The following is a 25,661-nucleotide window of genomic DNA, read 5'->3' as shown; positions in this document are numbered from 1 at the left end:
AGGCAGGAGCGTGCATCCCAGCCCGGCTGCCCTCCAGCCCACAGGGTTCAGCATCTGCATCATCGGCTGCTGCCTTACCCGTTGGCCAAAGGCCATGAACAAACTGGTCTGAGAAGGTCAAGCGGCACGTCGTCACTTTGCTACAGATTTATTTCCGTGTGAATTAATGAAACGGTACACACAATTCCAGGAAAAAAAAACAAACAAAAAAAACAAACAAAAAAAAAAAACTTTTATAGGCCCATAATCCTTCTTTCACAGTACAACGCAACACTAAAGGATTTAGTCAGTGTAAACAGAAGGTCCAATAGTGATCATCAGCTATCACAGATCAGCTGCACAAACACCACAACTACGGAGTTAATGCCATTACCACACAAATTGACAGTACCAGTACAAATTATAACTTTACCTACAGTGTTTTTTCGTGTGCAAAACCATGAAAATTCAATTTACAGAAGAAGGGCACCTTCTCTAAATCTTCACGGGAGCTGTAAACTGCCTCCTTGGGGCTGTCTTATCTATGGGGTGAAAGGTGTTGGGGCCTGATTCTCCAAGGTACCCTTAACTTCACCTGCAGCATGCAAACCATCAGGGCTCTGCATCTGAAAACCGGGCACTCATGTATTCTCTGCTGCAGCAGGACAAAAAAAATAATCAGCTGAGGATGAATCTGAGTCATTTATTAAATCACTCCTGAATTTCAGCTTAGATTCATTCATTCACCAAGACTATTCAACACAATCCTGGTTATATGATGTATGGATCATAAGAGTTCACAGGTAACCCACAAAATCATAATTTAACTCTTTCTTTTTTCTTTAGTGTACTAACCGAACTGTCACTGGCATCAAAAGCTGAGGCTTATGGTAATGTGTTGGCAAGCTTAAAGAGAGTGGATAAATTCTTGAAATCAAAGGGTCAGAGAAAGAGAGGAATGCTACCAAGGCTATGCTAAAACGTTACGCTGTGGCCATCTTGCAGCGCTCAGCTGCAAATTTGCACCTCAGCTGAGGATTGCCTGGGAGGGAGCCCTGCGCTCCCCTTACACTGTGCCACGCACAGGGCCTGCCGATGGGACCACGGGCATTCAGGGGGAGCAGAACTGTTCTGCACCTCTGGTTGCACCAACGCCAGCTTTGTAAATTGAATTCATAGTCAGATTATACAGGAAAAAACAAGAGGTAGTTATTTATCATACCTCTTCAAAAAGGCAAAACAAACAAAAAACAGGATGTAGAAGTGATGCCGTAACCTAAAGTCAACAGGTACCTTTTTTTTTTCTCCTTTTTTGTTTTTTTAAACACATGAAGTTAAGTTAGACATCATATAAAATGCACACTTTATGGAATTCCTGCATAGCAGGAAACAAAGAGGCTAGCGCTAATCCAACAGCTATGTTAACAGCGAGACTGCCATTTACCGGTGCAAGGAAGATGCCCTATCTAAATACAAACAAAGCGTTCCCCCCCTTCTAGAGGAGTCTTATGGCAACACTTACACATTTTGTTCAGAAGGAAAAAGAAAGCATTTCTTGGGGATAAACTGCCAAAATAATTAGTTTCACATCCGTAAATTTAAGGCAATGTTACTTAGACCTGAGAAAATGGAAAAAAAAGAAAAAGGTTTAAATTTATTTTCTCAACTATACACATACCCTCAAAATTTCAGTATTTCCTGTCTCCTCCAACTTTCAGGTGGTGCTGGGGAAAACAGCCATGGGGAAACTGCTCTGAGCTCTCAGGGTCGGATCCTGAGAGATGCAGAGTTCGTTCCAAGGAAAGCTAACAGGACCTGTGAGTGCTCAGACTCACCCAGCTCTTTTTCATACATTCTCTTTTTAAACACCTCTGTTTAAGCCCTCTGGAGAGGGTTAACTCCAGAACAGGCCTGTAGTGCACCAGTAACCCTGAAAGGTTTGTATAGCAAAACTGCAGCTAAAATAGACAATAAAATTACATACAGTAAATTTCTGCGATTCCCCCTCTTCAGGAGAAAAAGAAGGATGTCAGGGTTAACAACTTCACTGCACCTTTAGCCATTCCCATAACTACAGAGTAAATCCTTTAACACTAGTGTGAAATCGCAAATTGTTCTGTGCTCTTCCTTGGAAAATTAAAAAGAAAAAAAAAAATAATCAACTCGCAAACATTTCTCGTTAAATGGTAAAAGACATGGGAGAGATGGGGTGGGGATTACAGACACACAGCATGCTAAGGAGTTATTAAACAAAGTGCAATGATTTTTGACTATACAGGAGGACGGACGGACAACTCCCCTTCAGTACCACCTAGATGCTCAACACCTCTGGAGAGGTCCGGAGGTACCGTGTCAATCTGTAGCCATAAAGCTTGTGTTTGAGGTTGGCTGGGCTCCACGGCCCCCTGTGCAACTGCGGCAGCTTTGCACATCTTAGCTACGTCTGTGACTGCGGGAGAAGGGACTTGCTCGCACCAAGACCCAGTTGCTTCCCAAACGTGAAATCTAGTTGCCAATTGAGGACTTGATGGCTGGTTCTAGAAAGCTGCTTGAGCCACAACTGAAAGAGGGACTCAGCCCTAAAATCTGTGCACGCCTGGTAGTGGCTTCTGTGGGATCACCTCCTTCTCCTAAACATGACTACAGACACAAACCATCCCTCCCTCCTGCTCCCATCCGAGCAGCCAGACACCCGCAGTCCTTGCTATCAGCTTTGGCCGGTGCCTGCCGTTAGCCCGCTAAAGCAGGGCTTGGGCAGAGGGTCACTAAAAACCAGAAAGTCTCCAGGTCCCAGCTCAGGTTCCCACAAAGCCAACAAGTTTATCACTGGCCACTGTCTGGCAAGAGGGTCTGTGGGCAGATTTTTCGCTGATATTTCAAACGTGACTATCCAAAGATCAGTGACTAAAAAAAAAAAATAATACCAACAATCCTCATCTGAATAGAAAGCGATTTCCACTGCTCGTCAGCACCTCCCTACCCTCCTCTCCCAGGATCAAATGATGAACAGGGAGTCAGCTCCTTTACTTACCCCACTGGGAACTAAATCCTTCGTCAAATCACACATTAAAGAAGCTCACTGTGTGCAAAAGACTCTTACGCTAAAACAGTTCCACCCTACACAGTGCAGTCAACACAGGTTTTTAACTTAAACTTGCAGCTTGTTCTTTACAAGTGCTTGGCAGAGAATATTTATATTCTTCTGACACCATATAAATAATATTTATACAGCTTAGACATTTTGAGACATGCATTAGACTTTAGGTAGTACATATTTCTTGATCATATATGCAAATATTACTGTCAATTAAACTGAGCAACCTTATGCTGGACCATGTCTTGCGTTATCCAGGATGTTTGACGGTGGCTCCGAATCGTCCATGGGAAGGACCAGGCGTGTTCCCCGGATTACGAGTTCATGGTCCCCAAAAGCAAGCTCCCGATCAAGCGCGTCTTCAGAGTTGTTTCCCACAAACCGCCGCGACGTGCCGCTGGATGCGACAGAGTCGGTGTTGACGGTGGAATCCCCGTAGGTCAGACTGATGTCCCCGTCGTTCAAAATGAGGTCGGAGTCATCATCCTTTAGCTGCTCTTGATTCTGGGCAACAAACAGGAGGAAAGTGCTGTTTAACTCTTCCTGAATAGCTATGTTTGCAATCACACGGTGGTGATGAACGAGCAGATAAAGGCACCAAATCACAGACTCTCCCACGCCATGACCATAACCAGATGTGCCACACACACACACCTCTGAGCCCAGGAGACTCACACAACGCACCAACTTCTCTGCAGACTGCCTGAAAGGGTGCGCTCAGCTCTTCCTTCTGATGCCGTAGCCAGATACACGGGGAATGCAGCTTTGAGTGGCTTTGACAGAACTAAAATACCCATGGCCACAGGAATCGCACTGCCGACCCATCACAGCCATCTCTGTTTTGTGCAGGGAACTTGATGCCGATACTTTGCTGGCAGGGCGAGAAAATTCCTGCCAGGGAGAGCTGCCGCTGCAAGGGGCTCCTGGCAGAGCAATACCCTGAGTGCTGTGGCCCTGCCGGAGAGCCGTGATGGTACCAGCCACCCACAGAGCCACGAGGGGCCAAACCTGACCAGCAAACCCAGCTCCTCGCAGAGTGCGGGTGCACACAGGCTTTGCAGCGACGGTGGAAAAGGTCGCTGCCTACAGGCTCTCCAAAGCTGCTTGTCATCTCCCTGCCCCTCTGGGCTGCTCAGACAAGGGCTCTTTACCCTTTCAGGAGAAAATCAGCCCCAGTTCAGATGCTGGCAAACTTTTTTGGTTGCGAGTGATGCAGCTGAAGGGCCTGCAGGAACAGCTCAGCTGCAAGGTTGGAAGAAAGCAGGGGATAGGGAAATTGTGTGTCCTCCCAGCTGGGCCTGGGCAAGGACAGCCGTGACAGCTTCATCGAGCCAGTCACTAAGGAACCACTGTGAATACACCACAAATCCCTTCATGACCAAACAGTCAGCTGGAAAAGAAAATGCTCATGAGAATTAGCTCATCCGTCAGCCCCAGTATCTGATCTCCCCCCAGGCTCCCAGCTCGAGGCTGCAGAGCAGCATCCAAAAGCTATGCAGAAATGTAAATGAGTCAGACTCCAGGAACACTGTGACAGAAAGGACGCCAATGGACTCACTTCGTACGCCTGCGGACTCGTCAGGCACCGGGCAATAGGCCCACAGCACCCCGGGAGCGTGGTCGTCAGAGGAGGACCGCTGTGTGTCAGCAGAGGCTTTAGATAGCTGCAGAGAGGGTTAAGGAAGAAAGAGGAATAGGGCGACGTCAGTAAGTCGAGGGGTGGGACGCAGAGGCAGCAGTGAAGGACTCAGTGTCTCGAGGAAATCACAGGAAGGAAAGAAACGCAAGTCCCTGGAAGCATAAAAATTATAGGGATGAGCAACATGAATGCAACCACACAGTGGCACACGAGTCGACCAGGACACCGTCCCAGTAAGAAAAGGCTTAGCAGCATCACTTGTCCCATCATCCTGTGCCTCACCTCAGCCGGGCAAACCGCTCCTCCATTAATTCATGGCAAAGCATTTGAAAGGGAGGAGGGGCACAGATCTAGCAAGAGGACTACAGATGAGAAGACCCCGTGCCATTTCTGCCTGCCTGCCACTGGGATTGAGGACCCCCCTGGGCTTCCAGGCTCGGAGAGCCCAGCTTGGAACTGAGCTACCACTGACAGTGGGTGGAACTGGTCATTTCTTGCAGCCACAGACACAAGGAGATGCAAACCAAAAACCAGCAGTGTGACGGGAAAGCAAACACTGGCTCCTCTGCTGAGCGGGGAGCGAGTCACGCTCCGAGTCAACAGAGCTGCTCCGGCAGATGGGATTTGGCACGGCACGCACCGACTGCCATTCAAGGATACTTGTGATCGAAGTTGTACCACATGCGGAAGAGCCAGGCGCTTTCTGCCTTCGTACTCCTCCTCTCGCTCTCTGGGACGCCCTGTGGGAGAGCAAAACATGAAACAGCAGGCAGGGCAACGTGCCACGACCTGGATCAGGGCCAGGAGCCCCCCTGGGGACATAAGAAAACACACACACCTTCCCACTGCCTCTTCTGAAGAAACCTTTCGGTTGCAGCGAGCATAAAAGCGTTCACACCACGACAGGCTGAAGGTGCTTCCAGCACTGCAGTCTGCATTTAGCAGCGTACAACAGCCTTAGGGAAGTGGTATCAAAGCACAGAGCGACCATTTTTCTGCTAGAGCCTTCCAGTTTCTGGCTCCAAGGTTTTAAGTGCCTCGGAGCCAGCGGCCGCATCCAGACATCCCATTTAATAGTAACTGGCAGGTCCAACCTCCATCAAATCTCGCCTGAGATTTTTGTATGCAAATAATCATGTGTTAGGGGACTCCTGGCTTCCTTCTAGTTGGAGAAAAAAATATTAAACTGTTTGGAGGGGACTATGAATACAATTGCATATTTCATAGAAATTTGGCTTTTGGATTTATGGCTCTGAGCTGCCTTTAGCATTTGACACTTTCTCTCCAGGAGGTGAACAGCCCAATAAATGGCTCTGAGTAAAATGAACCTCCAAGGTGCAGAACCCACACTGAAATCAATTAGAGCCGCAGCCACAGCACAACCGGGCTGCAGATGCACAAGCGAGACAGCTCGGGGCTACCAGGCAGGAAAACTCCCGACGCCGCAGGGCTCCAGCATTTATCTCAGTACGGTCAGTGGTTACTGGGCTGCCACATAACTACCCACAGGAAACGTGGGGGCAAAAGAAAGGTTGAGGGTACCCGTGGGTAAAAGTGGGACAGAAGATGCTACATAATATGAGTCAGTAAATGGCATTTCTGTACTGCCCTGGGTGCTGGGATAAGGCAGAGAGCCTCCATGTCATGCACATTTCGGTATTTACTTCAAATGCAGCGAGGGAGAGACCGAATCTATTGCAGCCGAAATGTGGACTGACTGAACCATGCCCTTCCCTCCAACTGAATAAAAACAGGCCTCATTATAACCACAAAGAGCCCAGAAAAGCCATGACTCCCACTCATTGCAAACTCTTTCACCAGGGGAGCTAAAAACTCTCCTACAGCTGGAAGGGAGCGAAGCACAGACAGGCATTCACGGGGTTTCCACGTAACGCCTGCACCGACGAGCACAGTGCAAATTCCTTTACAGAGGCTGCCCAGCGGCACCGCACTCACCACATTCTCCTGATCCGCATCCACACCGACTCTGTGGAGGAGAAAACAAGCACAGGGTTAGCACCAGCAACGCCAGGTGGAAACACGCTGCGGTCCGGGGCGGGGGAGAAGGACACGATCTTCCTCTTGTCCCTTAAAACCGAGCACCTTCACGTAAAAGCCAGATGAGGGAGAGGACGTGTTGCGCCAGGAAAGCCCCATGAATCCCACGCTCACCGAATATTCAGGCAGGACAGCATGGCCGTGGTGCCCCCGCCGAAAACCCACACCGTAAAGAAGACGATGAGGAGCGTCGTGCTGAACATCATCTGCCGGGCGTAGGTGGCCGTGTCGCGGATGGCCAAGGCGAATGCCATGGCTCCTCGCAGCCCTGCCGGGGAAGGGACAGCGGAGGGGAGATGTTAGCCCACGGCACAGGTGGCTGCCCCCGCCGCAGGCTTCCCCACCCCGGGGGTTTACATCACGCTGCCCCACACGCGGTCCTATCCCTCTGACAGGACATCCACCACCGGAGGAGACCACAGTGCTTTAACAGTGATGATTTCACAGCATGCGCTGTGAAAGCCTGGGTTATCACCCATCTTTTCCAGCCTGGAAAGGCAAAACGCTCCTCCTGCCCCACGCAGTGCACTCAGGTGCAGGGCAGGAGGAGCTCGTTCCTACACCTCAAAACCAACGCACTCACACCACTGAGCCTAAGGGAGCCCTTTCCTGCCCAGCCTCTTCTCCAGACATTGTCCATAAGAGATTTAGAGTTGAATAAGGAGTATTTCCAGGTGCTCGGGGGCAAGAAAGTGCAGATGGGCCCCGTGGTTGGAGGCAAAGATGCAATAACGTACCAGCAAACATCATCATATGCTGTAAATTTGTTCCGATCTTATTTCTTCTCCCCAAATTCAGTAAAAATGACAGTGGGTAAATATTGGCAGCTCTTCCTAGGAAGATAGCAAGCTATATTTGCACACGTTAAGGAAATTGCTCTTCCTATGTCTCCCATCGCATCCCACCTCTGCACACAATGCCAATTTCTACTGCCTGGCAGAAACGCTGGGGAGCCTCAGAAATACCAGTCCTCTGGATGCAAAGGTAATAACCCAGCTCTGAGTGCTACAGCAGTGCGGGAAGAGCATGCTACTGCCTCATCAAAGCAAAGCACACATTGCAATTCAGGAATATCATACAGAGCCAAGCACAAATAAACAAAAGAAATTATGAGAGGGCAGGCTAGATGAGTGAGAGGAGAGAAAAACCACCATTTCTCACTGTATGCTCTCCCCTGCTGGGTCCGTTTTCCACCCCAAGAATTATTTGTCCTCTGTGAAGCTCAAGTTATCACAGCTACCACAACCCCTCTGACATTCCCCTGCATGCCACACTTCACAGCTGGGTTTGAAGCTTTAAGCCAAGTCCCGTTCCCAAAGATTATTCAGCAAAATGAAAGCAGCAGCAGTTGAGAAGGAAAAAACAAAACCTAATGCTCTTTCTGTTTTCATAGTCTGGGAGATACGAGAATCACCAGCCCCTTCATATTGCTTTTTATCTTTGAAGCTGTGTCTTTTAATACCAGCACCCAGATGGCAAAAATAATCCTGGAGCCAGTATTCAGTGCAGCCTTGAATAATATGGAAAATGCTTCCAGCTTTTATGTTCTTTCCTGAACATCATGAATTTGCATAAGAGACGTATTTCATGATATCTCTCATGAATGAGCTGTTTCATCAGTGAGTTAGCCAGTTCCTGCTGAAGAGGCACAGCACAAAATTTCCGTCCAACCACCCAAACGGCATTTCCCTGCTCTTTACTCCCTTTACCCCACTGCAACCCTGCAAAAGCTCGTCGGGGAAATCCAGTAGAACCCGCTGCAAACCCACGTGCCAGCACTGGCAGAAAGAATGTTTTATTTATCAGTATAAACCTTCTTCAGTGGAGGCAAAGGGTGAAAGTAATTCTGCACATCCGAACTGGCTTCCCTGTGATATGAAAAAAATTCCTTCAAAATCCTTGTTTTTCTGAGACATACCAGGGCCAATAGCCTGTTTCCATTAGCATCCACCTGCAGAAGGGGAAATCCTCTCTCATGACATCATTCAAAGGCATCTACTGTAGCTTTAACTGTGCTACTTGACAAAAAAAAAAAAAAAAAAAAAAAAACAAACTTTTTTCAGGGTCAACCAAATGGAATGGCAGAGAAAAGAGGAAATAAACGGCTACAGCAGGCGGTCCCCATTGGCAAAGCCACTCCTGGTGCCACGCTGCCATGTGATGAAGTCTGGTGCTTCAGCACCATATTCACATCAAACACCGAGTCCTTGCAGCAGCTGATTCAAATGCCCACAAAAGGAGACAAGACAGGGGGAAGAATAAAACCAGAAAAACTGGGAAAAGAATCTCTTTCTTCTTAAAATAACCAGCAAAGGCACCACTACAGGGGAGAAATCTTCTTTTAAAAATAAAGCTAGACTGACTGAAAAAACCCCACACACATCTGAATGAAAAACACAAACTGGAATGAGGCACCTCTCCCTTTTTTTGTGTTATAAAATGGGCTCCAAAGGATACAAAAGCCCCCACCACAAAGGTAGGGTTAAAGACGTGGTTCTGGAAGGTGAACAGTGCAAGTCCCATGTATGAGAAGATGAAGTTTTCTGCCAAGAAATTCAGAAGCTCAAACAACTGAAAGAGAAAAACAAATTAAAAGTGAGTTAGAGGTAACATAGATTTAACAGGAAAAACATGTTAGCCCATCCATCACGCAATAAATACTTCTGCAGAAGCAACCCTAGTAAAATCCATCTGTGGAAAGACAGATGCACCTAATTCTGGCTAGAGGGAAGGGAAAAATATTGAACTTGAAATTCAGAGAGGCTGAAGGGGGCTGAGGAGCTCTCACCTGCTTAGTTCTGTGTTGAGACTCTGTAGATAAGTTGTTATAGGTATAATGGGCCTGCGTGATCCCACAGAAGAGTACGGCCACCACACCTGGGGAGCAGAGCATCACGTTAGACTCCCGGTCATGAAAAGGGAGCTGAGCTGCACCCCAATAGTGTAGGGGACTTAATGCAATAACCCCAGAACCCAGAATAATTAAACTTCTGAAAGCAGAGGGAGAGCCCTGGCTGCAATCAACACTGGGAGAAGCAAGACGCAATAGCCCCATCATCCCTGCAGATCTCCGTTCCAGACGCAGGGCTGTGCTGCAGCTTGCCTGTAAAGCCACACGCTTCGGCCAGCAGGAACGTGCTCCAGGACATCAAGAAGAACAAGCCAGTCTCCAGCAACGGGAACTCCCGAAGTTTGGTGAACTTGGTGACGTTGCAGATGGTTAAGGACAATTTGGAGAGGAACTGTAGGCTAAGACCACGTAAAATTCAGTCGTGTATTCCAGCAACACTACACAGCCTGCCCCTAAAAAGTCTATGGCACTGCCTTTCATTCACTTAGGCAACAAATCATGAAACACTGTGTCTGGGTAAGATGCAGTGCAGCAAAAAAAGGAGCTGTTAAGCAAACACTTGGAAAAAAACCAACAAAAAGGATATTAAAGCTGTCACAACTCCAGTAGCTGCTCCCATTGCAAAAGATCCACTGAATATCCCCAGGAAGATCCCGATGGACTTGAACATCGCTGTGACATCAAATGTGTGGCTGTTGTCGCCCGCTGGCTGGTACGCAACAATCGAACTGAAAGAGGGAGGAAAAGCACACACAAGAACAGAACACTGCTTAGTCTGGAGGGAGAAGCACCTCCACGGTGCTACGTGAGCTTTGCAAAGTGCTACGACCGCTGCAAACACTGAGCCTGAGAAATCAGGGATACAAAACCCGAGTCCCACGCTGCAATCCCTCCATGTTCACAGCATAGAACCACAGCATGCCTACCCTGTCCCGGGGAGTTTGGGATCCCCTTCGCTCCCGGACAGCTTTCTACACTTCAGCCACCCCTCCTAGGCACAGCTCTGCGTTTGCTCCTTCCAGACATTAGAGGATTGGACCAAAGCCTGTCTCTTGTATGATCTCCTGCAAATACATTTGCTAGGTGACAGTCCGTCATTTACAATGGTATTTGGGGGGTTTGGCATCAGCTTTCTATAAAGTCGGGCACTCTGGGACCACAATGCATTCAAGCGGGAAGCCTACATTTCTCCATCAACTCCACAGAGGCAGCTAATGTGAACATCCCCTACAGAACTGTAAGATATGCTGTTTTACTGCATTTAACATGCACTACATTTATTTTGTACTGCTCTGAATTCTGAAATGAAATACAGGGTAGCAAGGCAAATGGTACAGCACTGGTTCACAACAGCAACACTATTACCTTCATCCCCCAAACTTCAACAGACCTTTGTGATGAGATGGCAAATAGGTCTGCCGCGCTGACTCCATCTCTGAATCCACTCCCTCCTAACTCCTGATGAGGCGAGCCTTGCATCAGCCATTCCACTGTTTTATTTGGAAAGGCTGAGATACAGGGGGGCCATTATCCATCTCCTAAATCCTATTTAACTCCTCCTTACATCACTTTTTTTGATGTAAACTTGCAGAAAACTTTAACTTCCTAGTTAGCCATCCCTTGGCTGGTTCTGTTAAAACTCTTGGATGTGAACTTTAAACACTTACTGTTTAACCTCCAGTTATGCTGGAGTGGAAAGTTACTGCCTCACGCACACATCCTGCAGCTTTCTCCCCTAACTACACACCAACATTTTTCTGCAACGCAAATGACAATCCTCCCCTTCCCAAAGTGTCACGGGTCACTTCCCGTGCTAAACTTCCCTGCTTTTAATACAATTCGTTTTTCTGCATTGTCTTTTACACTGCAAGCTGCAGATTTCTCCCTGTGATTTAATTTCTTTCATCAATCCCATCTTATACTTCCCATTCACTAACGTGCTCTTATTCTGAGGCTTGGGGCTTGGGTTTGTTTTTTTTAAATCCAGACTGGTTTCATTTCCCCTCCATAACCAACTGTTGGATGTCGGTTTTGCATTTTAACCTCTTACAGTTTTCCTTCTGGTTTTGCTTTTTGTGTCACTAATAAGACATTATTTCCAGATGCCCTTTATGCACTTTATTTCCTCTGTCCCTGCCCACAGGGCTCCCTATGGCATTCAGCCCCTGCGAAACCTCCCTTCGGAAGAAGCAGGCAGAGACCCTGTGGCTGCATTTATCCCCCTGCTCCCAAACCGCAGCCCGGGTATCTCTCTGCCCACCAGCTTTCGGTTCTGGGTTCAATTCCTTTTCATCCTGCAACCGGTTCCCAGCTGCCAAGCCAGGCAAGACCAACACAGCACAAGGCAGGAACAGAAAGGCACGGATCCTGCTCCCCAACCACAGGAACGGACACTTGTCCGGGATGGAAAGCTGGGAGAAGAGGACCCTCAAGGGCACCCAGCTCCCAGCAGAAACTCTGGAGGAGTCCCAGCTCCTCGTCCTCCCCGGCACGGGGACGATGCCCGCAGCGCTCGCTTTCACCACGTGCAAGGAGACGATGGTGCTTCTCGGGGCCACCACCGAACCCACGCCTGGAGCCCCTCTTCACCCCAGGACAAGGCAGCACCCACCACCAGCCATCACCCAGCCGGCAGCTCCTCCGTCAGCGCAGCCCACCCGCCTGCCCAGAAACCCCCCGATTCCCCATCTGCCCAACTCACCCTTGCATCTCCCTAACCGGGCAGCAAGTCTGCTTGTGGGGGCAGAACCATCCCCAGACGGTTCCCCCACTTACACCTCTGCTGTGAAACGGGCAAATGCCAAACTAAATTTAGAAAAGGGGAACCATAAATAGGAGTTCTGGACTGCTCTCGGGGGTGCTCTCCTCCCTGGAGCAAGAGGCTTTCGCCTCCTCCTTGCACCCAAGATGTGGTTGTGTCCAGGTGGTTTGAGGCTGTCCTTGAGATACCTGCACCAACCAATACCTGCCGTGCTGACTGGGGCTGCCTTACGCTGCTTACGGTGACCTCAAAGACAAAGACCACCGCAAAGACAAAGACCACAGCAAGCTTTAAAACAGGTATGGCTTAATGGCTGAAAAGTCCTTGAGAAGTCAGAGTGCTGCTGGGCTGGTCCGCACAAAAGCTTTGCGGCAAAATAGCTGCTGACTGTAGCTTGGAGCTGCTGTTTTGGTGCAAATTATCTTATTTCAGGGAGGGGGCTGGACTGAACTCAGCTTGTGGGAAGAGGAAGGCAGGAAATCAGAGCAACAGCTACAAAGCTGACAGTGAAACAGTGGAAGAGGCAAATCACCGCGCATGGCACAGTCACCTACGTGTGCGGAGATCCACCACAAATTTCATTACTCTGATGCTGAACATACCCACTCCCACCCAAAATCTCCCCGCACAGGCTGGAAGACCCTGTCCCTTCCTCACTCAGGATCACCTCTTAAACACAACCTGGCTGTGCAGCATTTACTCTTGCACTAGTGGTGACACATCCAGCACAAAAGCCAGAGCAAGCAATACAAATGGTTCCAGAAACCTCAACAGAAACATTCAATTCAGTAAATACAACTCATACGGGTGGCGATACGCAGCTCACAATATGTTACTTGCTGCCTCCGTCTCAGTAAAACCCACACAACCAGCACACTGGAGTGACAAGTATTCCAGAAATATTTTCTGCATTAGTCTCAGCTATACATTAACCTGTCACCATTGCAGATATTATATATTTCCAAACAAATTCCTGTGATGACAGCATAGTGAAAATGCAGATAAAATACGTCCTCCATGCAGAGGACATAAAATATTAAAGACTATAAAGCATTCTTCAGAAAGCCAGCAAGTTTCCCATGCATTCAGTCCAGGGCATTAACTCTGGCTGCAAGAAATACCATCTTCTTGATGCACAGAAAGTGGGGAGAGAAAGGAAACAGCTGCTTTACCAACTACTTCCACCTAAACAAAAGCAGGTATTTGTGGATGGGAAGGAAGGCAGGTAGGAGCAAAGCCACCAGCAAGAGGTTGCAGTGGGATCCTGTGGCTGAAAAGCAGACATGGTGCTTTTCCCATTTCAGAAGACATAAAAACTTCCTTCTGGCTGGGTCAACCGGCCATAAAAGGAAAACAAAACTACCCGTCATGCAGGGGAAAAGTTGCAAGGACAGCCCACAATCCCAAGCTGCCGTCTGCAATGAGATGCATCAGAAGGTCACTAGAGCTTTTCAGGACACTTAATATGGAAATCTGCTCTTGCAAACACCAGTGCTGCTATTTTACAGGAGCAAGGCCGAGTGGCTCCCCCCAACACCTGACATGTAACATACATAACAATTAAAAATAAAAACAGAACACACTTACGAAGACAGCACTATGGCAACGGCATCATTGAGGACGCTTTCGCCAAAGAGAAGGGCATACAGCTCAACATCAACCTGGAGTTCATGGAATATGGCAAGAACAGTCACTGACAAATAGAAAAATAGAGAGACATTCAAAAAGGTGCCATTATTTTGGTGTAATCAAAGACAAAACACCCCTTTTTAGAAAGCTGCCTTCCTGCACATCTGTGCCACTCTGCTGCAATGATGCCAGCCACCCCCCATGCTCCGTTTGAGAGTCTTCCTTCTGCCCTTTAAGATCTGGATTTGCTTCATCATTTCCCTCCTCCTTTTACTAAAACACATCCTGGGCATTAGGTCTATTGAGTCTTTGACAGGCAGACATGCACAAACTCTGCTCTGAGCTTCCTGAGGGTCTGAGCTCACAGGCTAGACCATGGTACCACACTGATACAAAGCCACCCAGCTTTTGGGACGCTGTTAGCTCGGAGCATCAGGGAGAGCCCTCCTCCACCTGCAGAAGGCCAGGAGGATGCAGGCTTGTCCAGGATGATGGCTGTCTTTTCCTTCCATCCCTGATAGTCCAAGAGAAATCCTCTGATTCAACACAGGTTGACACACTGGAAATGCCAGCACTGATGTGTTAACATTTCAGACCTGACTGGAAAAAAGCCAGGCATCGGCTCAAACCCTGTGTGTGGGTTTCTTGTGATTTATGGCCACATGGCAGAGATCAGAGTATGCTCAAGCCCTTCTGCAATCCAGCAGCTCCAAGAAGATAATGAAAATGCAGCAGGTTTTGCCTATCAGCCTTGCAAAAACATCACAACATCTAAAGCAAGCAAGATGTAACACATGGTGCGTCGTGCACAGCTCAGGCTGCTGCAGAGGGCTGAGCTAATTCCAGTGAACTTCTGTGAAAGTCCTTTAAAACAGCATTCAGGGACTCATCTGTGCAAACTGAAGGGGGTTTAACCCACTTAGGCAGAGGGAAACGCACCATTTTTACCTGTGAAATCTTCTTGGTCCTGTTTTGAAGCCTGAAGAAGGGATGCGATGCTGACAGCTCGTCTGCAGCATTCCTAAGCGTTACTTCTACCTACAGTACTTGCCTGGCCTCTGCCCATCTGCCATCAGATTTACCACACTGCCATCACGTCTGTGAGGTGCTCCCTGCTTTGCAAACGTGCCCCCCTTTCGATGTCGACACCCCAGCTAAGTTACGGTGAGAACGCTCGACCTCGCAGACCCACGGGACCAGCTCCCTGCTACAAGAACCAGTGGCCTGAATACATGCTCACCCAAGACATGTTCAGAGAAGCTGGGAAATCATTTTACCTTATTTTTTAAGTTATTTGTTTGTTGGGTTTTCTTAAATAAAAATATCAGCAGTAATAGTCATACTGATATCTGGCAAATCTTAGGGAAACGTGAAAAACAAATTTTTAAAAACTCATGGGGAATGCACGTCTCACCTCTCCACCTGGCAGACAGATGTGGCTACTGCCACGTTACGCTGCAGGTTATGTTCTGCAGCGTTATGCTTGCCTATACGCATATGCATAAAATGCTGCTCATTTTGCCTTTGAAAACAGAAATGACTCTTTGTTAAGATGAGCAGGTAAAAGTCCCAATTCATCCAGAAACAACAGCCGCTAGCACTTGTTTCAAAAGGACAGAAGACTTGGCTTATCCAGGCGTGCAATCTCTCCCTTCCAAGCAAAACTGACCAATATCTGCATTTAAAAAGATCTGCCAAAGCTACTGTAACATCGGGAGGAGGGCGATGCTGCCACTCCCCAGCCCCACCACACCGATCTCAAACGTAGCAGCCAGGCTGCAAAGGAAGAAATTCAAGCCCTGTTCAGCAAAGGGCAGGAGGAAAGAGATGCCTTTCTGTAGTTCTGTGTTTTCAGGTGAAGCTGGAACATGCAAATAAACAGCTACCATGCAATCGTGAACTAAGTAAAATTCAGTTGGACAAGGCATGTTTTTCATAATTTTGATTTATAAAGTGCATCAGTAGACCAAGATGTCACTACTGTCCTCAGTACTGCTCATTAAGATCAATCTTCAATGAGATTAGCACCTTCCAAAATCCCACCCAAACGGAAGCAGAAAGTCTAACTAACTAAACTAAACTAACTAAAACTATCAACTGAACCCTCCCCACATTACACATCTTGTTCTGCATCAGCGGTTGGCGCAGGATGGCAGAGACACAGTGGACCTGTCCCAAAACCCAGCGAAGTCAAGAGAGAGACTGCCTAGGACTTCACTGCAAACAAAGATTCAGGGACGCAGAGGTTTGGAAGGTATACTACACATAACTGGAAGGAAATAAAAAGGCATGGAGACAAATTTGACCTCTAAGAATGTCACAAATAAATTAAACTCCAAAACTCAGAAGGAGGGAACTTGCAGGGGTTTCAGACTTTCTTCCCCTCTTCCCCACAACTCAAAACAGATCAAAATGTAGGTAAAATGATGGAAAAAATAACTAACATACCTGGGTCAGTAGCCGACACGATGGCACCGAATAGGAGGCAGTCAGTGAAGTAGAAGTCACCCCCGAGCTGCCCAGTGACTTTCATCAGCGCCACGCAGCCATACACAACAGAGCTGGTGATCAGAAGAAGCAATTACTCATCTCTGCAGTGCATTAAAATGACATTCAAATGGGCTCGATTTCCCTGAATTTGCCAGATTAACCCCTAAAGTTATCCAAACGCAGGAACACCAAAGAACTGAGCCTGGTGAAAGCCCAGGACCACACACACCAAAGTACCCATTGCACCAGACCACAAACACGGTGCCAGTGAGGAATGGGGACCGAAACTCCTCCATGAGCATAACATGGCTAAAGAAAAGCAACAGCCAGGCTCGTGGGGTCTCATGATCGCTTTGCAGTGTTTCACATTAATACATTTCAGTGGGATCACCTTGGCCTGACTTTGGAATGGCCAAAACGTTCAGCGAGGAACAGATAATGCGGATGCTGAGTTTGCTTGAATCCACTGGAATTTCCAGGGGAAAACACCCTACGCCAGCCTGCCTGCTACTATTCAGAGTGGGAATCATCTAGCTCCCTCTGCGCATAGAGATAAATAATTTGAAACACAATCTGTGTTTGCTAGGCACCCGCTTTCAGCAAGTAAGGACAGGACGTGTGTTTACGATCCTGCCCTCTACTCTTGTGTCTCATGCTTGTTAGGGCTCTGCTTTCAATAATTTGAAGTTACTGACTGTTTTTTCAGGACAATCTTCAGAGAAGTGTGAAACTGTCCTTGCCATGTATGTAACTATTCCGTATGGAATGCTGAGAAAGCACTACGCAATGAGACAGCAATCACCCTATCCACACAGCAAAAGCTTGGACAGTAAATAGCATTATTTGCCACTGCCGAGCAGCGGTAGTAGAGAGCCTGTGTGATCTTTCAGGGCTGGAATTAGCGGCCACAGCTCCGGGCTTAGAGCACTGCCTCCGAGCATGGCTCAAACCGCCGTGGAAGAACCAGACCAGCTCCAACTACTCACCCGATCACCAGGCAGGAAATTGCAGTGCCGAGAAAAGCGTATGCTAGGATGGATCCCAAGTTTCTGAAGAAGTGCCTCTAGAAGGAGGAGGGAAAAAAACCCTGAATTATATTTTGCTAACAATTTATTTCAAGCCTGCACAGGCACCCGCACAGTGTCTGTAGCAACTTGGACCTAGCTCAGACACCACGAGCTGGACTAGCACGGCTGAACGGTGCCCAGCACAACGGTGTACACTGCCAGGCCAGCAGATATTAATGCAGCATTAATAAACATGAACATATCATTTTCGTGTACTCATGTATTTAATAAGGTGCTGTTCCAAGTCCTGGGAACTGATTTCCTAACCCAGCAGCATTCCTCCTTCCTTCTACCGCAAGCTAAACAGTATCATTTTCCTCTCTTTCCAAATCAGCATTTCAGAGAGCTGCTGCTTTCTAAAACCCTCCTACCCTCCTGTGTGTTTCGAAAGCAAGGATGGCTGAAATGGCCCAGCTGACTCAAAAAGCCCCTGCGCAAACCCGTGCTGGAAATGGTTGAAGTCACTGACCCTTCCCGGGGCAGAGGGACGGATGAGACTGACTGGGGCACTCTCAGCCCTGCTTCCTACAATCCCGCATGTACTGGGGAAAACCATACCCAGCCTGCTGAGCAAGCATTTAAAGCACTCTCAAGTATTAAAAATGCTCTGGAGGCAGAGGAACTAAAAATGTAGGCGCTGTAAAGGCACGTACCCTTTTCAAGCTGTAGCCTGCATAAAATATAATTGGAGGAAGCAAAATGTTGAAAAATACTTCAGGATCAAAAGTCACCTGTTAAGAAAAAAAAAACAACAGTAAAATGGTTTTTAAGAGTGCAAGACAAAACACAAATAAGAATGTCATACAAAATATATGCAGGAAACCCTGTACCCCCGCTGAATGAAATGCTGTCAGGTGAACACTGAGGACATATCCAGGATCTTTGGGAGACATAGCTCAGTCTAAACAGCTTAAATTAAGATCAGCTGAAACTAGAGTTTCATTACATTGTGTTCAACTTACAGTTTACATCTGCTCACAATCTGACCAAAGTTTAAAAAAAAAAAAAAATTAAAAAATCACTTAATCCAGCGATACAGGACCAGTCCCAATGGAGGGAGCGGGGAGCATCGCTCACCTCTCCAGTCGCCGACTCCCTTACCTTCCTCAGCATCTCATTATCCTGGACGTTATTGAGTTCCTGGGCACTGATTTCCCCCTTCAAGGTGTACTCGTAGTACTTTCCGCTGACGTTCACCAGCAGCGTGGCAGGACTGGTCTGCACTTGGCAGCTCAGCGTCACGTTGTTGACGTCGCTGGGGACGTGGATGCCATAGCGCAGGACCACGCCGACCAGGACACCTGAGGAGGGACACGCATCGGTGAGATGAGCCACAGCAAACGCCTGGGACAATCTCTTTGAGCACAGATGCAGCACCAGGCACCCCAGGATCCTGACCCCCTGCTCAGCTGCTGAGCACAGCCACCATCCAAATAATTGCCTGTGCAATATTAAACCATGTGCATCCTCCCACGAGCCATGCAAACGCTCCATGCTCGTATGGACTTTCTAACACCAGCCACGGCTGGTCCTGAAGGCTTTTAATTACCCAGCAATCAGTCAGACCCTCGCTCTAGTGCAGCAAACAGCCAACACAGAGGGCACGCTGGTTTTCTTAGGGCGAGCACCCTGGCATTGCTGGCACACAGCTGAGGACCTGGGCAAGGTGCTGCTCACGTGTGCCCAAACTATGCACGTCGCACCTGGAAACCTGACGGCATCATGTTTTGCCACCACAGAAATACATTAAACCCTTCCTTTTTGTAGGGAGTTAAAAAAGGTACCAAGCAACCATCACAAATGCTTTGAGGACAGTGAGCATCCTTCATAAAACGCTGCAGCACCATAAAGCCTCCTCCCGCAACAGGGAGCTTTCGCAGCGCACAGCAGCGATCCCCATTTTATAAAAAAAAGTGGACATTTTGCCTTCTGGGCCAACCACCTGGGTCTGCTCCTTGCCCTCTGCAAGCTTCAGCTCTGCACCACGAGCAGCAGCCCCGGGGCAGCCCCGCAAGCCAACGCTGCCTCTGGCTCAGCTGCTGCACAGGAGTATCGCGGGGTTAATTTGAGAGTCAGCAATTTATACTGGCACTTTTCTTTTGCAGCACAACTGATGAGCTGTGCTCTGAGGCCTTGCATCCAGATTAACGGCGTTCGCAGAGCACAGGCTCCTCCAGCTCCTTCTCACCCGCACGGCGTGCCGAGTGCTCTTCTGGCAAAGCTTTTTGACATCTGCAGGCTGGGGAGAAGGGATGTCCCACAAGACACCTTTTCACGTAGCCTTCAGCACAAAGGGTTTGGAAACTCCTTGATTAAGGCAGCGCTGAGCCACCACAGAAATCCTGGATCTTAACCCCATCTCTGAACCACACATTTATGAAAAACTTTCAGACACGTGGGAACTAAACAGAGACCGCAACACTCGGAAGGCTTCTCCATTTGCCTCCCAGGACGCTCCCGCTTCTTTACTGTTGCCTTAATTAAGATCTTGCTCTGTGCTTTCCTACAGACAGGGCACAACCCCGACTGAAGGGAACACCAAACTCTTCCTCCACCACCATGTCGCGGGAGCAGAGCCTGGGCAGGAGCTCTGCCGTGGCCGGGCAGGAGATCGTGGGACCCCAACCCATTCCACACCTCCTGCAGCCAGTTCCCGATCTGCTGCCCAGTTTTTGCCTTTTCTTCCCTTGACAGCAGTCTTCCAAATGAGATTTGCTCATTTTGCCGACGGCCAGAAGAAAAGCCCCTGCCTCCCATCCCCATCCCAGGGGATGTCGTGCACAGCAGGGCCACCCAAGCACACATCCAGGCCATGAGCAGAGGCAGAAGAATTGGCTGCGAACAGACTCACCGCTGCTAACCCATCACACCAGTGACACAGATGGCTCATCCCAGGGCTGACAGATCCGGGAGCTGCACCCAAAACCCAGTCCCTGGTCTAATACGGCACTTCTGCAGCACAGCTGAGCTGCTCTCGCAAACCTACCGATGCTTTTAAGCCATGCACAGCAGACCATGTGCTCACCACGTGTTCTGGGCTTTATCCTGCATTGCACCGTTGGCACAAAATCACCCCGACAGCAGCAGAAAAGGTCCTTCTTGGAAGAACCAGGCATGGTCAGCTCCAGCAAGGAGAGCTGCTTCAGGGAACATCACACTGTGCAGAGCATCTGAGAGCTGCTTTTACACCAGCATCGCTAACAGGGGACACCAAAGAGGAATATTTTTGCTTAATTTTCTGCTAGCCTCTTTGTTCCTGTGATCTTCCAGTGCTCCAGAAATAAAAGTATGGAAATGAAGGCAAGGATGTCAGGAACACTGAGACGCCACAGCTTGTATTTACATGAGGATGTGGTGGGTGGGGGGGCACATGGCACCGCAGTATCAGGACAAAACACCCAGGTCTCCTTTCACCCAGAAGATGATGACCCCTAAGGTACCACGGGAGACAACAGAAACTCTTCACTGGGATAAAGCGAGCTTCAGAGGGTTATTTACATCTGGTTGCAACTATTAAGCAGCTTTGAACGTTACAGTGAGAATTCAAATGCAAGGTAGGAAAGCCAGACTGGGGAGCTCATTTAGCCTCCACCCTCGCCACTGCTCCTGCACTCCTACGGAGCAGGCAGCACCACATACACCGCGCTCTGCAGCTCTCCAGAGCTACCTCGGGTGGCCTTTAAAAAGCCTTTTTTTAAAAAAATAGAAGTTGATTTTAGACCTTCACACAGGAGTCTGAAACCTCCAGCAGCAGCAGCTGCCTGCCTTTTCTCAGATGGCAACCCATCCAGCGACCCCTTCAATGCCCAGGGTCAGCCCTTGGAGATGAGAGGCCCTGCAGGGACAGACGTCGCTGTGAATTCAGAAGGGATCCTGACTCACCCGCCTCCCCGCTCTTAATCCCCATCCCAAAGCAGCACTACATCTGATAGCACCCCTGCTCGTCCTCGCCGTCTCGCTTACCCGGGCAGCTGTTCCTAGCCCCGCGTGCTGGCAATGCTCCGGCCACAGGCAAATTCCCACTCTGGCCAGGAATGGGATAAGGGAAAAGGGACAGATAAACCTACAATATCTGCCCAAACCACTGTGCTTGAGGCTTGCAAAATCAGGCATTTTATCTCGCCTTGTAAGCTGCCCGGGAGGCTCCCAGAGCTCTCCAGACCAGGGTGGGAAAAGACGCCCACGTGCAAATACACATCCAGCCAGCATCGCGCCAGCGGCTCCTGACACAGAGATACCATCAGAGTTACTTATACGGAAAGCACGCTGCTGCTCTGCTGAAAGCCAATTATTCTGCCAACGTTAAGATGACCCCACCACCGGCCCCTCCTGCCCAACAGTGGATCCGCTGGTCAACCCTTCCCACCTAACGATGCTCGCTGGAAGCACTTGGGACAAACCCAACTCAGATGCCAAGTTTTTTCAGACAAACCCAGTCCTGGGCTCAGGCTATCTGGACCAAGCCCAAGGGACTGTGTACGTCCTCCTGGTTCTGACGGTCTCTTAGGAAATGGTTCAAACTCTCTTGACGCTCAAAGGGCCATCCTAGCAGCAACCCATGAGCTGTTGAACCCGCCAGTATCGACATGCTTTTGCAGCCAAAAGTTTTACAAAACTGAGCCCTGGGAGGGAGCTGAGCGGAGGGAACCTGACACCGAGGAAGCTGCCAGCCGAAAGCTGCAAGGAGTAGAGAAGCTAAAGGCAAAGCTGGTAAATTAATTGACTTCTTTTATGCAAAGTGCGAGAGATTACTTTCATTGCATTTCTCCCAACTTCATTAAAAAGAACAAAAGCCCATGGGCTTTTTTTTTTTAGGTGCTGTTGAACATTTCCGAGCTAGGGTTTTAAATGAAGACTAATATATTACCATCCAGGCACTTAACAACAATGGAAGCACACAGGATCCCCAGGCGAGCATTAATCTGGACACCAAAAGGAAAAAAAAATGTAGCAAGCAACTGACGACATCCCAAAACCAAGCAATTTAGACGTACACAATCCAGGGGCCAAGTGGGAACACGTACAATGAAACTAGAGAAGCTCCTGCCACATCCACCATCAGACCCTGAGAAGAACTGAAACAAGACTGTTCAATTAATCATCCTAAATGTTGAGTACTTCGGATGTGGGAACCTCATTTTAAACACCGAAATGAAGCCTAGGGGCTACTAAACACCTATTGTCTATCACCGTGCAATAATTCCAGCCTGCATCCAGCTCTTGAACATCAAATCTCAGCTGATGGTGTAATTTGTAAGATATAAATCCACCTGGAGCAAGAGCTTATAACTTACAGGAAAAACACAGACACCAAGGAAACTCTTACATATTTCAGCAAGAAGAGATGTATGCAAAAGTTTTATTTGACTTAGTTGTTGGGGCTTTTTTTAATTAGAAAAAGACAAGCTTTTACAAATTGCTTCTCTTGCCTAGATTTCAGGGTCTGTTTTGCAGCCTGCCTGCTGCAGCACTTCCACATTTTCAGCGGACTTCCCCAGGATGAAAAGCATCACAGGGGCTGAAAATATCGCAGGGGACCGGGAACAGCAAAGCAGAAGTGGTACCTGCTTTGCTCCCTGCAGCTTTTAAGTTGTCACTGCAAAACAACAGCATCTCACCACTCCTTCGGAAATTACACATCCCTTTTCCTATGGTAGCTGTCACAACCTGAGAAGCAAATGCCAAAAGCCTTGATAGCAGGGAAAAACTCGGGATTTTCTGCATGACCAGACAGGTGACGTTACCGATTTCGCCAGCAATTTTCTAAGCACAGTCTGCAAAAGAGCAGACAGAAAATATGCGTTTTAGGGATCAGCAGGAAACCAAAATGACCCAGGTCATCCTCTGAGAACAAGGGGAGCACTCAGGTGGGTCAGGGAGAATGGAGGACCAAGAGGAAGAAAACTCTAGGAGAAGAAGAACAAGATTAAGGGCAAGTTTGAAAGAGAGAAAGGAGCAGAAAGGCCATGTGTCGGTGAGCTCCAGGGTAGCAGGAGAAGGAAGACCTTCCCTGCTGGAAGCACATCTCCCATCCGGGGGAGGTGACCACCCCTGCCCCAGGCAGGTGGCCAGCAACGTCTGCACCCACCTCAGTGGTGGCTTGCAGGAATCTGAAAAGGCAGACCAGTATTTTGTGCCCCTGGGCTGACGCAAGTGTCTCCGCCCCTTCGTTTGGAAGGACACTTCCAATTAAATGAAACTTAGGATCGCAAAAGCCAACGGCCCAAACGGGTCAAGTCACAGGCTTCAGAGCGAAGCTTTCTGCTGAGCGGGGGACTCGGCCACGTTGCTGCTCTGACCAAGCTTGGTCACACATCACCCACAACCAGCAAGGGCAAGGACAGCACGGAGAAGAGACACTAACCACAGGACTCAGCAGAAGACACCTTCTCAATCCTAAACTCTGCAGGTCTTGTCTAGATAAGGATCCACGGCCATGTTAATCACTCCCCCAGCACAACTCCCAGTCCTACTTTGGTTGAACTCCAAGACTTGCTAGATAACCTGGGTAGAGCCACGTACGGCATCTCCATCCAGTGGTTCAGGCCACTTCATGAGGCCACGTCACCTCAGTAAATCACAGGCCACCGTTGAAATCCAACCAGCTACGGACCTGCTCCCCCGACCCACGGCCTCGCTCCACTTCTTGTGGGAACACACGTGGGGCATCCCACCGAGAGGTCCTGTCACAGCGGGAGGACGAACCCCAAAAGTAGAGGCTTGTCCACACAGGTCCCTGAGCAGCGGGATGTAAGGCTGTTGGCCCTGCGGATCCCTGAGCACGGCAAAGGGGGGAGCATCTCCCCAAATGGCCCCTCCACCCCTCTTGAACAGCTTCTGGAAATTCCGGTCCTCTAAACAAAGGGTGGAAACACAACCTCTGGCCACAGCGCGTGGGATACAAGGCTCCTGACCAGTGCAAAGCCTGGCCCCAAGTCAGCCCCGGAGCAGGTAAGCGGGACTTGTCGGAGCTTGGTGACATGGGTTTCGAGGCCACTTGGCACGTGGTAGCCCCTGACCCCACCAGCTTCACCTGTGCTGCAGCCCCCCCACACCCCTGCGAAGCCACCCGGGAAAACCCAACTAGTTGCTCACTGCCCGCGATTTCGGAGTCATGCTACCCTCGAAAGCCCTCGATATCCAGGGTTTGGAAAACCAACCAACCCTCCCTCCAGCAACACCCAGTAACACTCAGCACGGGGCAATCCGGGACGGGGTGCCCAGCCCAGCCGTCCCAGTAAGACGGGAGCATCTGGCTGCAGCTGGGAAGGGACACGGCGTGCCCCCCGACATCCCCGCACCCCTTCGCCCACGCGACGAGCCCCATTGTAGCCCTGAAGAAGAAGGGCAGGGTGGGCTGCCGGGTCCCCGCCGGTGGTGCCGTGACGGTGGGCGAGCGGGTGCCAACCCAGGCGCTCCAGTTGGCCCAGCGCAGAGCCGGGACTGGTTCGGATGGTGTTGCCGGTGCTGAGGGCAGGGCGGGGGGGTACTCGCCGCAGGGGTTTCCCACGGAATGGTTGGGAGGGTGGGTGTGGGTGTGCGTGGGGTGGGTGCCGGCGCCCCTCACCGTAGATCATGGCCAGGCCGGTCTCATGGAGGAAGCGGGCGCGGCGGTGCTTGAAGAGCCAGATGGTGAGGATGGTGAGGGTGAGCAGCAGGATGAAGACGAGCAGGTTGGCGCTGTCCTGCCGGTGGCTCTCCTCCGCCGCCTTCTCCGACACGATCTCCTCCTCCAGAGCCCCGGGACGAGCCGCCAGCACCTCCCCGCCCTCCACCCCCCGCGCCCACAGCCCCACCACCACCACCGCCGCCACCAGCCCCGGCCCCGGCCCCGCCATCGCCCCGGTACCGGCCCCGGCCCCGGCCCCCGCCGCCACCAGGAAGCGGCGCTGGGCGCAGGCGCTGCGGGGCGGGGACAGCGCTGCCGGGAGCCCGGATAGGGACGGGGATGGGGCGGGAGAGCGGTGCCGCCGGGCTGAGGGAAAGGTTTGCGGTGGAGGAGAAGGGTGGTTTGGGGTTTTTTTTGGTTTAAGTAAGGAGGGGGGGGGGGGGGGGGGGGGGGGGGGGGGGGGGAAGCGGGAAGGCGGCTCCTG

General features: G+C 49.7%; 1 protein-coding gene across 1 annotated transcript; it reads right to left on the bottom strand.

Annotated features, from left to right (window-relative positions):
• Nucleotides 1–125: 125 nt before the first annotated feature.
• SLC9A6 (solute carrier family 9 member A6) lies at nucleotides 126–25,421 on the bottom strand. Its single transcript, XM_049827809.1, has 16 exons — nucleotides 25,136–25,421; nucleotides 18,670–18,869; nucleotides 18,222–18,299; nucleotides 17,488–17,564; nucleotides 16,460–16,572; nucleotides 13,970–14,075; nucleotides 10,208–10,349; nucleotides 9,874–9,979; nucleotides 9,559–9,647; nucleotides 9,228–9,341; nucleotides 7,508–7,619; nucleotides 6,885–7,038; nucleotides 6,669–6,699; nucleotides 5,373–5,452; nucleotides 4,632–4,737; nucleotides 126–3,577 (listed from the first exon to the last, which is right to left on the bottom strand). Exons 1-16 carry the CDS (start codon nucleotides 25,404–25,406, stop codon nucleotides 3,302–3,304), a joined length of 2,055 nt encoding a protein of 684 aa, XP_049683766.1. The 5' UTR covers nucleotides 25,407–25,421; the 3' UTR covers nucleotides 126–3,301.
• Nucleotides 25,422–25,661: the final 240 nt, after the last annotated feature.

The sequence above is a fragment of the Accipiter gentilis genome, chromosome 24, assembly GCF_929443795.1.
Source record: "Accipiter gentilis chromosome 24, bAccGen1.1, whole genome shotgun sequence".
Classification (NCBI taxonomy): domain Eukaryota; kingdom Metazoa; phylum Chordata; class Aves; order Accipitriformes; family Accipitridae; genus Astur; species Astur gentilis.
The sequence above is the reverse complement of the archived record's forward strand: the minus strand, read 5'-3'. Positions and strand labels throughout refer to the sequence as shown.

Coding starts and splice junctions, on each gene's coding strand:
- SLC9A6 (XM_049827809.1), bottom strand. CDS start 25,406: ATGGCGGGGCCGGGGCCGGGGCTGGTGGCGGCGGTGGTGGTGGTGGGG. Junction 10,350..13,969: donor GTTGCCATAGTGCTGTCTTC/GTAAGTGTGTTC, acceptor TCCCTCTTTCAG/TTCGATTGTTGCGTACCAGC. Junction 9,648..9,873: donor CGAAGCGTGTGGCTTTACAG/GCAAGCTGCAGC, acceptor TCTGCTCCCCAG/GTGTGGTGGCCGTACTCTTC.